The sequence below is a fragment of the Erpetoichthys calabaricus genome, chromosome 3, assembly GCF_900747795.2.
Source record: "Erpetoichthys calabaricus chromosome 3, fErpCal1.3, whole genome shotgun sequence".
Lineage (NCBI taxonomy): Eukaryota > Metazoa > Chordata > Cladistia > Polypteriformes > Polypteridae > Erpetoichthys > Erpetoichthys calabaricus.
Window position 1 is genome coordinate 156,592,564 of NC_041396.2, and position 13,910 is coordinate 156,606,473.

General features: G+C 36.2%; 1 protein-coding gene across 1 annotated transcript in view; it reads right to left on the minus strand.

Moving 5' to 3' along the window:
• Positions 1-1,022: 1,022 nt before the first annotated feature.
• Positions 1,023-13,910, minus strand: part of lgals8a (galectin 8a) — a 44,365-nt gene continuing 31,477 nt past the window's right edge. The window contains exons 6-9 of the mRNA XM_028797440.2: positions 10,852-10,878; positions 9,604-9,692; positions 7,863-8,028; positions 1,023-2,148 (exon numbers count right to left, since the gene is read on the minus strand). Coding sequence (XP_028653273.2) covers positions 1,999-2,148; positions 7,863-8,028; positions 9,604-9,692; positions 10,852-10,878 — 432 coding nt within the window. The 3' untranslated portion in view covers positions 1,023-1,998. The remainder of the gene's footprint in view (positions 2,149-7,862; positions 8,029-9,603; positions 9,693-10,851; positions 10,879-13,910) is intronic.

Here is a 13,910-nt window from a genome sequence, read left to right on the forward strand (position 1 = left end):
GTGTTACTTACTACATGTTTATGTGCCACCCAAAACTAAACGTCTAGCACTGTCAGGTTGCATGCTTTGCAAGGCCACATACTTTTTGTTTTTGGGACTAGTTATAGTATTTGAAGATTACAACTTTGTATCTATAATACATGATGAATGCACTGCGTTGGGTTGGCGCCCTGCCCGGGATTGGTTCCTTCCTTGTACCCTGTGTTGGCTGGGATAGGCTCCAGCAGACCCCCGTGACCCTGTGTTCGGATTCAGCGGGTGGGAAAATAGATGGATGGATGATGAATACATTTGTAACTTTTTCTCCTTTCTGTTCTGGTTCTCTATCTTGTTGCCCGAGATCATAGATTTACAAGGCAGTGTATGAGGGCTGTAGTGGAGTTTTGGGAGCATTTTGGTCAGGTCTACATAATAAAGAATATAAAAGGGAAAGCAGGGTCAGCCTAGGACTGTATCACAACAAAACTGAGGGTAAAAAGAATACAATGAAGTTACAGTTTAATAATATGAGGGAGCCCACTAAAAGATAACCAAATCAGAGTAATAGATGGCAAAATTAACAAACCATGTTTTATTTAGAAAAATAACTGGTGTGTTAAGTAAAAATCATCTATCCATCTACCATCTACTATCAAAATCCATCTACTTTTATTAGTAGCAAAGACTTCACGTTTTTCTTTAATAATGGAGTAGATACCAAGAGATTGCACACTGCACAGTCAGAATTTCAGGTCAGAACATACACATGGGTGTCCCCGGATGTCCCCTAGACACTGGTACACATTACTGTCTTCCACGCTCTCAGTAGCTAATTTTGTGGGAAAGAAATGGCTATCTACCCACACAAGGTGCCATGTATTTATTTTATTAACGGAGTCCCTCAAGACGTACAATGTATAGAAATGTAAAGCAAAGCAATGTTTTTTAAAATAGGATAATGCTGGTAAAAAAAAAAAAAAACAGAACAGCAGCAAAGAATATAAATGAAATGTATGATAATAAGAAAAAATAGCAAAATCATGTACAAGACCCTAATAAAAATACATTTTTGTTTCAAAGGCAAAAAACTTAAAATAACAATACTTTCCATAAGAATATGGATACTGAAAAATACCATCAAAGGAGACGTCTGTGCCATGAAGGGATGAAGAAGACTCATCTCACAGGCAGCTTATCTTGACTCAGTTGTCAGGCTGTTGCAGAGAAGGTGTCTTTGGTGTCCAGGCGGAATGTTTCCTCTCTCCCTCTTGGGTGCTCTGTCCTTTATGCCTAAAGTTCCATGTAAGGTTCAGGCCCACACGAGATTACAAAATTTAAGGATTTAGGAGGAAGGACTGAAAATATGCCAAGAAAACTGTGAAATAGCAAAGAAAGCATACCATAATGGTTTATAACCACATTACATACTCTAGGTTACTATAGTTGTCTTCATTTCTTTCTCTTTGATTATGATTCATTGAAAACACAAATGGTAGCAAAATAAATATATTCATTAATCATTTATTACACTTGGGTATAATTGTACTGATTGTTTGTTACACAGATTAAGAAAGTAATTAAGGAAATTTCAGTGGTAGAAATAGCAGCATATTACATATTATACACAAGAGCAACTAGCTCTTTCGAGACGTGGGTATTCCCAAATTTCAGATAAGCCAAGTTTCTTTTAAATCTATTATTTCTTGAGTAGAAATAACAGAAAAACACTGTACAGTAATTATATTTTTTACATTTAGATACTCTTAAACATATACAGCAACATATCTTTGCTTATAAGTAAATTCTACATTCAAAATTCATTGAGTGCACAATGATGTTATAGAAGGTTCATTAGAAAATAACATTAATGGAAAGTTTTTCTTTTTTAAAACAGATAATGTAGAAAATGGTAACATAAAAACAATGTGATATCAGTAAGAAAATAGGGGAATGTTCTTAGATTACTGTACATTCTAAAATGCTTTTAGGTAGTAGGATATGACACGTGCAGTTGCTGGTTTACCACATTTTCACATCCAGTAACATGATATCTCCATTTATTTCCAGTTGGTGGATGCTCTCCAGGCTCTTCACTCTATGTTTATAATCAAGCAGGTGTACTCCATTTACAGCAACTTTATATTGATGTGTATCACAATAAATGATGATCTAAAATAAAAAGAAAAGTCACTCATATATGGAATAATTTAAGGTATGATGTTTCAGAAAAAAAGAAAAAACATATTTCCTAAAAGATGAACAAACTCCCTGCCAAAGCAGAATATGACTAACATTAACCAACAAAATGTACCTGTTGAAATGGATGAATTTACACTAGTAGGCGTAAATACACTTGAACTTAGGATTAAATGTGCAGATATAAGACGACCGTTATTAACCTGACCAGTATAAATGACCACAAGTTTTATAAATATTCTGACAATTAGTATTAGTTGCATGGTAGCATCACGATGAATATATATGGAGTTTCCAGGAAACAATGCAAGGTGCTGTCTTTGATGGTATAGAAAGGTGAAGGGAACCATCTTATATATAAACGTCTACGCGTGGAAGTGTGTGCGTCTGTCTGGCCCAGAAGTGAGAGGTATAGTCGGGGTAAGGGCTCCACCTCCGAGGACACACAAGCGAGGCGAGCACGTCGGCAAAGCAGAACCTCTGAAGAGACAGTCACTTGCTTAGTTGCTGTGTGACCCTCTACAGCAATTTCTTTCCAAAAATTAATCTCCTCAGTGACTGAACTTAGCAAAACTACCATACCTGTGCAACATGTTTAACACTAGAATTACCAGAGCCTACGAAAAAACTCGTATATCCGGCCCACCTTAAATCGCTTCTTAAAACCTTTCTCACCTCTCCGCCAGCGTCTTTTGTCATCTAAATGTACTGATAAAGACAAGCTGCCAGCAGCCGGCTATTCCATCCCCCCAACAACTTAGAACGTAAACAGGCTTTTCCCAGCTCTTGCCTTGATTGATTACCTGGGAGTGAAGTGGAGTTTTAGAGTAGAAATAATAAGATTGTTATTTGAAACACACGCATTTCATATGTGTTGCATTTCTACAGTAATCTGTGTAAACACATTGTTAAAACAGAAACGTGTTATATATTCTAGTAGCAATTGACAAAATGTAGGCATAAACTATATAATGTATGAAGCCTGAAGTCCAAATATCAAAGAAACACTTTCACAAAAGGTACAAAAAAAAGCCACCGCCAAAAAAACCCGCCTTAGTGTGAGACATTGACATGACTTAACTATTACAGCTTCCGTGATGCAGCAGTATCAGTCGCTGACTGGGAATCAGAAGGTCATGAGTTCGATCCTGCACAACTCCCATTTGAAAAGTGTTCTTATTTTCACTATTTTAGAATAAAAAGATACATTTGATTTCAGTCTGTAACAGCTGGTGTAATTTATGATATTTGTAAAGGTTAGCTTTAGTTTTTTAAAATTCACTTTTCATTGTCTCAGTCGTGTTCAGGATCCATCCCTACCGCCCCCCACCTGACACTGCTGTTTTTACATAAAGACATGCTATAGTTCTACAGTGTATCACGATACATACGACCGCGTGTTTTTTTCCCCCAGTATTGCCAGTCCCCACGTGTTGCCGTATGCTGTTTCTTTTGTACTCCAGGACATGCAGAGGAAAGCATAGTATATATAACCGAAGAAAAAAGAAAGCAAGTTACAGTAGGTGGAATGCTAAGAACTGCTGATTTCCATTCTGTGCTATATAACTGTTAACATTTGAATCTGATGATTGCATATAGCGCTGTCTGATTTAGTGTGCGCAAGAACATGCACATGGCCAGTTGCTGAGTGCTACAACGCACATTTTAAAAAAAGAAAGAGACAAATATATGTGACGTTTTGAAGAAATCATTTTATGACGCGAATAGTACCAATCAGAAAACATCGTCGAAGTAATGCAATATTATTTGAAAACGAACAGCGTCAGGTTGGGTGTGAAGTTATACTGGCGCTGTTTGAGTCAGATCAGAAGCTGAATAAGCTGAAAAAGCTCCTGTTCTGACTCTAAGTAAAAAAGCATGAATTAATCAACAGAAATAACCGCGATTGACATTTTAAAGTTAACGATTTAGAGTGCATACCAATTTATAAATTCAATGTCCGTTTGAGGAAAAAAAAAAACACTTTCTTCAAAGCTGGGAATCGAACTCGCGTCTCTGTGGCACAGTAAGGCAGTGGTGCTCCAAGTCAGCAAACCGTCCTTATAACTTATTTTTTTTCAAGATCCATAATACACAGACAGAGACAGGCAGAGATATACAAACAAACAGGGAAGGCACATGTACTGAAAGAAAAAGCACTGAATAAGCTCACCCGCTCTAACATCACCCCTCCCCCCGATCTGACTCTCTAAGTAACAGCGCAAGTACAGACACAAATCAAGTGCATGTGTGTACTGTATAATATTAACAAAAGAGCAGCTTACTACTGAAAACGGCAAATATAGGAGTGAGTGGGGATCGAACCAGTACTCTTGATCACACTTGGTGATATCGATCGCGGTTATTTCTGTTGATTAATTCATGCTTTTTTACTTAGAGTCAGAACAGGAGCTTTTTCAGCTTATTCAGCTTCTGATCTGACTCAAACAGCGCCAGAATAACTTCACACCCAACCTGACGCTGTTCGTTTTCAAATAATATTGCATTACTTCGACGATGTTTTCTGATTGGTACTATTCGCGTCATAAAATGATTTCTTCAAAACGTCACATATATTTGTCTCTTTCTTTTTTAAAATGTGCGTTGTAGCACTCAGCAACTGGCCACGTGCATGTTCTTGCACACACTAAATCAGACAGCGCTATATGCAATCATCAGATTCAAATGTTAACAGTTATATAGCACAGAATGGAAATCAGCAGTTCTTAGCATTCCACCATGCAAGCTGTCATATCAACCGCCTGGTGTAACTTGCTTTCTTTTTTCTTCGGTTATAGTCTTGAATAAAAGTGCACTTGTTTTGTTATACTTTTACATCAACATATGTTCCTGTGTTTGAGCTACATGGGCATGCTCAAAAAATACACGTATAATGCCACGAAAAGTGCATGCAGACACTTCAGTTCGCAAGCATTGGTACGACAATGCAGTCACAAGTACACTGCAGGGCTTTAGCGCGTCTTTATGTGAAAATAGCATCAGATGGGGAGTGTCTGATGATTGCATATAGCGCTGAAGTTACTGCTCTTTACTATGCTTTCCTCTGCATGTCCTGGAGTACAAAAGAAACAGCATACGGCAACACGTGGTGACTGGCAATACTGGGGGAAAAAAACACGCGGTCGTATGTATCGTGATACACTGCAGAACTATAGCACGTCTTTATGTAAAAACAGCAGTGTCAGGTGGGGGGCGGTAGGGATGGATCCTGAACGCGACTGAGACAATGAAAAGTGAATTTAAAAAAACTAAAGCTAACCTTTACAAATATCATAAATTACACCAGCTGTTACAGACTGAAATCAAATGTATCTTTTTATTCTAAAATAGTGAAAATAAGAACACTTTTCAAATGGGAGTTGTGCAGGATTGAACTCATGACCTTCTGATTCCCAGTCAGCGACTGATACTGCTGCACCACGGAAGCTGTAATAGTTAAGTCATGTCAATGTCTCACACTAAGGTGGGTTTTTTTGGCGGTGGCTTTTTTTTTGTACCTTTTGTGAAAGTGTTTCTTTGATATTTGGACTTCAGGCTTCATACATTATATAGTTTATGCCTACATTTTGTCAATTGCTACTAGAATATATAACACGTTTCTGTTTTAACAATGTGTTTACACAGATTACTGTAGAAATGCAACACATATGAAATGCGTGTGTTTCAAATAACAATCTTATTATTTCTACTCTAAAACTCCACTTCACTCCCAGGTAATCAATCAAGGCAAGAGCTGGGAAAAAGCCTGTTTACGTTCTAAGTCGTTGGGGGGATGGAATAGCCGGCTGCTGGCAGCTTGTCTTTATCAGTACATTTAGATGACAAAAGACGCTGGCGGAGAGGTGAGAAAGGTTTTAAGAAGCGATTTAAGGTGGGCTGGATATACGAGTTTTTTCGTAGGCTCTGGTAATTCTAGTGTTAACTCACTGACAGAACACCAGTCTGTCCACAGCATCTGGCTTCAGAGTAACATGGTTACATGTCACAACATTTCCTTCGGTGCTGAAAGTGCTCTAAGTAGGGCTGCTTGAGGCAGGGGTGCAGAGGTACTTTTTTTAAGTTTTCCCAATTTTGGCAAATGCACTTCTTGTGTTTTTCCAACACTCAAGTGGATTTATATCACTGCCCACCTCGGGTATCATCAAGTAGCTCTTGACCTCTTTTTCAATGGCAGTGTGCAGAGACTCACCTTCTCTGAATTCCTGTGTTTTTTTTTTAAATAGCTACATAAAGACTTTTTTTCTTTTTTGCTCCCTCCCTTGTGTCATTACCTGCTCAAACCTATGTAGCCATAGGACGAGCTGAAGCAGTTGAGGGGCTTGGGGTAGGGTTGTCTTTCTCTGTTGCTATAGCCATGAGTTCTGTCATAGCTGCTATTGTAATGGCTTTGATCCTGTCATCATTATTGTAGCAGGTTTTATTAAATTGAACTGTTAACGTGTCTCTACATCATTACAGTTCACTGGCTGTGTAAGCCCGGGCTGCTCCTAGAAACTATTGAAATTGTCAGTGCACTTCTGGACCGGACAGACAGACACACACACTTCCACACATAGACGTTTATATATAAGATGGGCTTTGAACCAGGCTAACACCTAAGTGTTAAACAGAAGACAGCAAAAAGAAACTCGTTCTAAAATTCAATAACCTAGTATTTTGGAGTTTATGTAGCATTTAATGAACCGATCATTTCAAGAGGAAAACGAAGAAGTGCTTTGGCAGATCAAGTAAATCTCACTGCAGTGGCAAAAAGGATGGGATGGGGCAACAAACTCCAATCGGTCCACATCTAACTATGCAAACGTAAATAACGTTACATGGGCGGGTCTGAAATCCTAACCTCACCCGTGTATGTGCATGCTCCTCTGAACTTTGCACCTTGCTCCCCTGCACTCTGTCTCCGCCCCATCCCGCAACCACAGCAAACACCTTCTCCGACTATGCACTCACTTTCAACGTGCAGTGGTCTATACTGTTAGGTTACATGAAACAGTGAATGCATAGTCTCTCAAGGCGTGCTTTTGATTGTTTTTTGCAAAGCTGAGTCCCCTGTCAGGACAAGCTCCGCCTGACCCAAAAGTGCTTTCAGATTACAGTGCAGATTTGCCAGAAGTACTTCTGGGTCTAGGTTAAAAAGGATCGCTCCAACATCTCCATGTGAGTCAGAGTCAGGAGTGGAGTTGAGCTAAGGTCACATGAGGGAGAAAGATCTGAACTCTACAGGCCACACCCTTCAAAACTGTTATTTTGAAATGGAGTACAATGGAAGAATCAACAATAAGGCACTCAGTCAGTAAGGCACACAGGTGAATAAAAGTGGCCAATCAGAGCTGGAAATATTGTAGTGTGTTTAAAATAATGAGAAAATTTAGTTAAAGAAAAAAAAACACCTTAGGGTGAAGGAGGAAAAAATAACAGTTGCATTATTACATTGGAACCAAACACTAGAAAGGTTTTTAGGAATAAGGAAAGTACACAACAGGGTGCATACATTTTTGGAAAGACAAAAATACAATTTAAAAAGGCTGATTGCATGGGAAGCAAGGCTGCATTTCTCCTGGGTTTTAGTCATATTTTTACATAGATGATTATTATATTTTACCTGTTAAGACTGCTGCATTTTGAACTTGGAACAATCATTATAACTAAAAAATCGAGTCATTTACCTCAAAATACTGTCCTGCCACAAAGGGAAATTTTGACAAGCTGCATTCTTCTGATCCCCAGCATCCCTTCAGGTATGAATTTCTTATAAAAGTACTGTTTTTCATACGTGGATTCAGGTGTAAAGCTATATCAGTGGAATCACTTGAACAAAAGTTCACAACAAAACTGTAAGAAAAATGTGAGTGTGAATAAATGAATCCAAAAAAACTCAACTTTTATTAAAATATTAAATGAATATAACAACATAAGAAATCTGACAGAAAATGTGTTACCATTGAGTCTCTCTAACAAATCTGTGCCAATAGGTAGCCAGTTCATTCTAAGTTTCCACAAAAAAATTGTGTACTCCTGTATTAATTAAACTAAATTTTCAGACAACAACTCTAAGGCTTGAATTTCATTAATTTTCACTGGCTTAAAATTAAGATTTCTTAATTACCACACATGGATTTTTTCTCATAATTAGGCCTATGACATTTTTAGTTATTTTTATTGCATTTTGTTGTGCCTAGAGACTCCTTCTTACATGTCATATTATAAAAATATAAAATTGTGAAAAAATGGACAGTTTCCATATCTGATTCAATGTTTTTGTCACATAATATATGTCAGCTTTGGCAAGAAGAAAATGCTAGATAAATAAGTGTGAACAGTCATCTATCAGAACACAGTTTTATGAAAAATGTAAAAAATATATGAATGCATTTTAAGCACACAGAAACATGCTATTTTTTAATGCTTACAATTGTTATTATTAGCGATTTAATATGAACAGAGTGAAACATAGACTGTATGAAGCTGCAGCACACTATTTCACATACATATTCCCCATAATAAATAGTAAATATAAATAGTAACATGAAGTAGGCCCTGCAGTAAGGTGCCATCTTACTACCGCACATATTATTGAGAAATTGAAAAACTATTAAATAAGTTAACACAAACGTCCTGTTCTGTTGTCTGAAATTAAGGAGTGCTCTCTTCTGTTTGGTTCTGTTGGTTATTAAAAATTAAAAACATGCCTTATGATTTTGGCTATGGATAATTTTAAAGGTGACAGATGGGTGAATGGGTAAAAAAAAATAATTCTGATTACAAGAAAATCTTGGCAAAAGATGGGTGATTTTTAAATTCCGAAAAACAAAAAAGTGTACATATTTTAATTTTTTATATCTTTGTGCAATAATCCAAATGAATTAAACTTCTGCATTTTTTGACCCAGCAGAAAGAAATAATCTGCAGGAGTGGTTCCCACTGTACATGTAATAGTAAAGCACACATGATTCTCTCCATTAGGCAGGCAATACTATAATATTTTTGAAACAGTGACCTTGAATTGAAATTGTGTACAAAACTGCACCATAATGCATCAAATACACTATTGTCATGCCTATTTTTGGATAACGAATGCTGTAGTTTTACTTTTTAAAGTTACCAGGAGAGGCATGGACTGCTTTGTCTTCAGCAGTTCAACACAATACAACATAGTTAATTAGTAGACACAACAAAAACATTTTACGGGTAAATCTGTTGTATTTTTAAATTAAAACTTGGAAGTATGTAACTATTGTAACAGATGGAATAATATAAATGGATTATAAATGCCACTATATAAAAAACTGTGAATATTAATACTTTTGTGAAATTTTCAATTTTTCCCAAATGACTACTTTGAAATAAGAACTATTGAAGCTCTACGTTTTGCACATTTTAAATGAAGACACCCTTTTCTATACTTACCTATGTGGATATGCACTGACTTCTGCTTTTATTGAAATCGTTTTCCCTGGACTTATTCCATTTTTGAGGATCCCTTTGTAGGGAAGTGTCTAAAAATAAAGGAAAGAAAAAATAAATGTAGAAACTGGAAAAATAAATTACTTCTTATGTACCTGGCCACATACAGGACTCTTCAAATTTTCTAGAGACATTTTTGTCTATTGTAAACTAGCACATTTCAGATTAAAATAATATTAAATTATTTCCTCAACTAAGGTTTTCTCTGAACTACAGTAGAATTCTGCCATGTTGCTCATCCATAGCCTAGTCTGTGATAACTTTCACTGTGTCCGATATAAAAAAGCAGCCTTTAGGTAGCATTATCAATTTTACATGTCCTGATCCTACCAATAAATAGCACATTTAAAATGCCTGCATCTACTGTACACAGGGACTTGTATTCTCAATAATACTTTGTACACTCATTCCAATCTGATCTTTACCTCAACACATACATGAATCATTTGTTAGTAATTATAAAAATGAAAAAAAAACTTGTTATTACTTGTTTAAATTACCTAATTATGATTAGATGAAGTGAAGAAATCGTTAAATGTAATATAAACTTTTTGGTGAATGGTGTTAATAAATGCAGCATCCAATTGTTACATGTTGTATGTTAAAAAAAGACCAAAAGTGTATCACAAACTTACAGTAACAATATAATTCATACTTAAAATTCAGTAATATAAATAGGTCAGCAAAAAAGTTAATGTCTGTCTGATTTATGAACAAATGAAAATACATAGAGGTTACTTTTATCAAAGCTTTTACCACAGCAAGGTAAAGATGCAAAAGCAGCAAAACTCTACACCAGTGCAACTGTAGAAACAATGACAACGAGAGGCAAAGCAATTGATGGAAGAAAAGTTTATTATATAATATATTCTAATGCAAAGAAAAACAAAGAAAAGTAACAGGCAAAACAAAACACAGCAGTTAAGAAAAACATTAAAACAACATTTTTAAGTTATGATTTTAGAACAAAAGATATGTTGGACTCGAAGAAGATGACATTGTAAACAACACACATGATGAAATTGTGTGTTGCCCTGGCAGAGTATGCTTTGGAAGTTAACATAAAGGTAATATTGGAAGTGATGGGTAATGGGTTAATTTTTAAGCTTCCTCCCTTCTTTATTAAAACAAGGGCAATAAAAGACAGTATAAAAAAAGTCACATTTATAAAAGGGAAAAAAAAACACTTACATAGTCAGGAGGCTGTAAAAGGATTGTCTGCCAAAGAAATAAATATAAAACAAATGTTTTTTGATAAATGATCTTCCTACCATTTTCTTTATTCAGAGTGGTCAACATTCAGTTTAAAATGCATTACTTTTCTATTTACTCTTCGATTTTTTTTTAAACCACATTTTTCACTACAATCATCTCCTGCAATGTCAGGGGCAAAACTTGTTACTAAATCCCAAGCCAAATGTTAAGGAAATTATACAAATGCTATGACCGTATGAGACCAATAACAACTGCTACATTCATAGTATATTTAATAACATAACAAAAACAATATTCCTCTGCTTGTAAAGGTTTGCAAATTCCACATGTTAAAATATGTCCTTTTGAAAAAGAGAAACTGAATATTTCCTTGAGGAGCAAACATTGGAAACACTTTGTATTTACGTAAGACCAGTAATTCAAAAAGAATTGGCAAAATAACCCACCCTTCTTATGAAAGATTTCTTTTAACAAGCACAAATAACATTTTTCTAGATAAAAAATATCTTAAGGGCAAGTTAAATTGAATACAGCCTTTATAAATAATAAAACCAACAGAGGCAGATTGGTTTATTCTATATAATCCAGCTAAAAATATAAAGCACACTATTTCGATGACCAAGCAAATCATGGCAAATAAAAATCTTTGTCACACAAAATTAGCCATTAAGATGTTCTTGGAGTCTGGTAAAAACCTAAAATCTAGTTTAGCCTCTACAATGTTCAGGTTATACTGCCACTGCCCTAGGATGTAGCAGCTGACATGTACTTAATTTTTCATAATTAAATCAATGCTAGCACAAACATATCTTGCTGCACAGATGACACTTTTTAATGTTACTTTGTACCAAAAATATCTAAATGCAAAAGAAAAACATACATAATGTTTAGCCACTTTACAAGAAAAGCTCAAATCTGCTTTAAAATTATTCTACTATATGGCCTAAAAACTATAAAAACATAAAAGCTGAATATAAAATATAAATATAAAATATAAAAATGATGCCTATAAAAACACCAATGAGCAGAAAATTCAGCTCTACATAATTTATAAGCATATCTTGCAAAATGTATTGTATATGAATTTACTGGAAATATAACATCAGCCTAAAAGGTTTATAATTAACACAAGTACAGAAAAGATTTTAGGTATTTTAGCACCTTCATATTATTTTCCATCATTAAGATGACAATGAGAGGACTATTTTAAAAGCAAAAACAGCTTAATGATTTACAGAAATAAAATGTATTTTGTTTTTCTCCAAGACCAAAACCTTAAATATTTTCAATTAATAACGTACTTTTTTCTCAATGTTCTTTTTCTGTAAGTTATAAGGGGCTGTGTAAGCATGTACCTGCAAATGACCGATATATTTTTTTTTTTTTTTTTTTTAACTGCCCTTTTCTTTCACCTACTTGTTTCATTGTACATATTGTACTTGTACTTGTAATTCCCTGCTTTCATTCTTGCTTGAACCCAACTAGCTAAAAAATTTACATTTATTCCAATATACTTTTGAACAAAATAAACCAAAACAAAATGGCTCCAGAAAGCTTTTTTCAGAAATCAATCAAAACTGTATCTGTGTATCATGGAGGTAAATCTACTCTAGTTGTTAAAGATCAGATTTGTAAATGTACTTTAGTACACCTGCCACAAAACTTTAATTTAGAACAGCGTGTTGTGACGATGCGGGTTTAGCTCCATGCTCCCATCTTCTGTCCGGGAGCCCTTGAACCCGTCACCATTGGTAATGTTACTGATGAGCTAGACAGTGAGGCAATAACAATGGAGCAAGGAGGTGGTGTATAAAAGTGCAAAGTGCTTTTATTTAAAAATCCAACAAAACAATGTTCAAATAAATAAGTGCAGTGCTTCCCAAACAGTCATTCATTAAATAAATAATCCATTAAAACAAACTTGGAGGTTTAAAAACAATAGAAAAAACAATCCTTTAAAAGCCGAGGTTAAAACACCGCTGGAAGCAGTCCTTTAAAACAATTACAAGCCCGGTGCTTCTTTTACACTAGCGTCTCACCTGCTTCTCCCGTTTGGGCCCTGCAGCAGGCGAGACGGTCTCTCTGCAGCTGGCCTTTCTCTCAATCACACAGGTCTGGAGGCCTCCCGATCCTAGCTTCGGTTGCGCTCTCTCTCTCTCTCCCAGACCAGAACTTAGCTTCTCTCCAACGGCCAGGACTCCCACACTGGAAATTACCTGCTCAAGTCTCCTGACTCCTGCTGTCTTCCATGGCGAGTCACCTTCCTCGCTAGTCACTCCCGCTCTTCTCCAAACAGTCGGCGGGAGCGACTACAATCAACTGCCTTAGGTGTTAGATAAACACCTCGCTAGGGTCCACAGTCCAGCTGCACTTGAGCATGCTCTCGCTCGTTCGCCTTCACGCTCTCTCTCGCTCTCACCGGCTTTCTTCTTACTTCCTTCCAGCAACCTCCGTCTCTTTCTCTTTCCGTTCATTTTCCCTTCTAGCCGACTCTCGCTTCTATATATGTCGAGAGGGCATAGCAGCTGCAGCAAATTAGCAGCCCAGGAACAATCATGGATGTGGGCAGTCTCTCAGCTGTGCACTTAAACGCCCACACCGCAGATCGCCCTGAGAACTGCTGCAGCCACAACCACCACACCCCCTCGCTAAGCCACGAGCGCGGTGATTATTTATTTTAAAACGGGCCTTTGCTGAGAGCTGTGGACCCGCTATACCACACGTGTCAGCATAAATAAAGCACTCTTTTATATTTTTTCTATTTTCACACTAAAAGTTAATATTTGGTTACTTCTTTCCAATAAGGAGTTGTGTTTCAGATACTATCACTTATGCCTTTTGGCTCTCCATTTCTACATTTCAAAATATGCAATTAACCAATGAGTTTTCAAATGGAAGAAATATACTTCTACACATAATTTTAAGGCCTCATAAATATTCGCTTAATTTTCATCATTAGCTATTTGTAAAGGAATGAAGTTACAGGTATGGCTTTTGAAGTATCCTGTAACAGTTATCAGTAAACAGCAATTTCA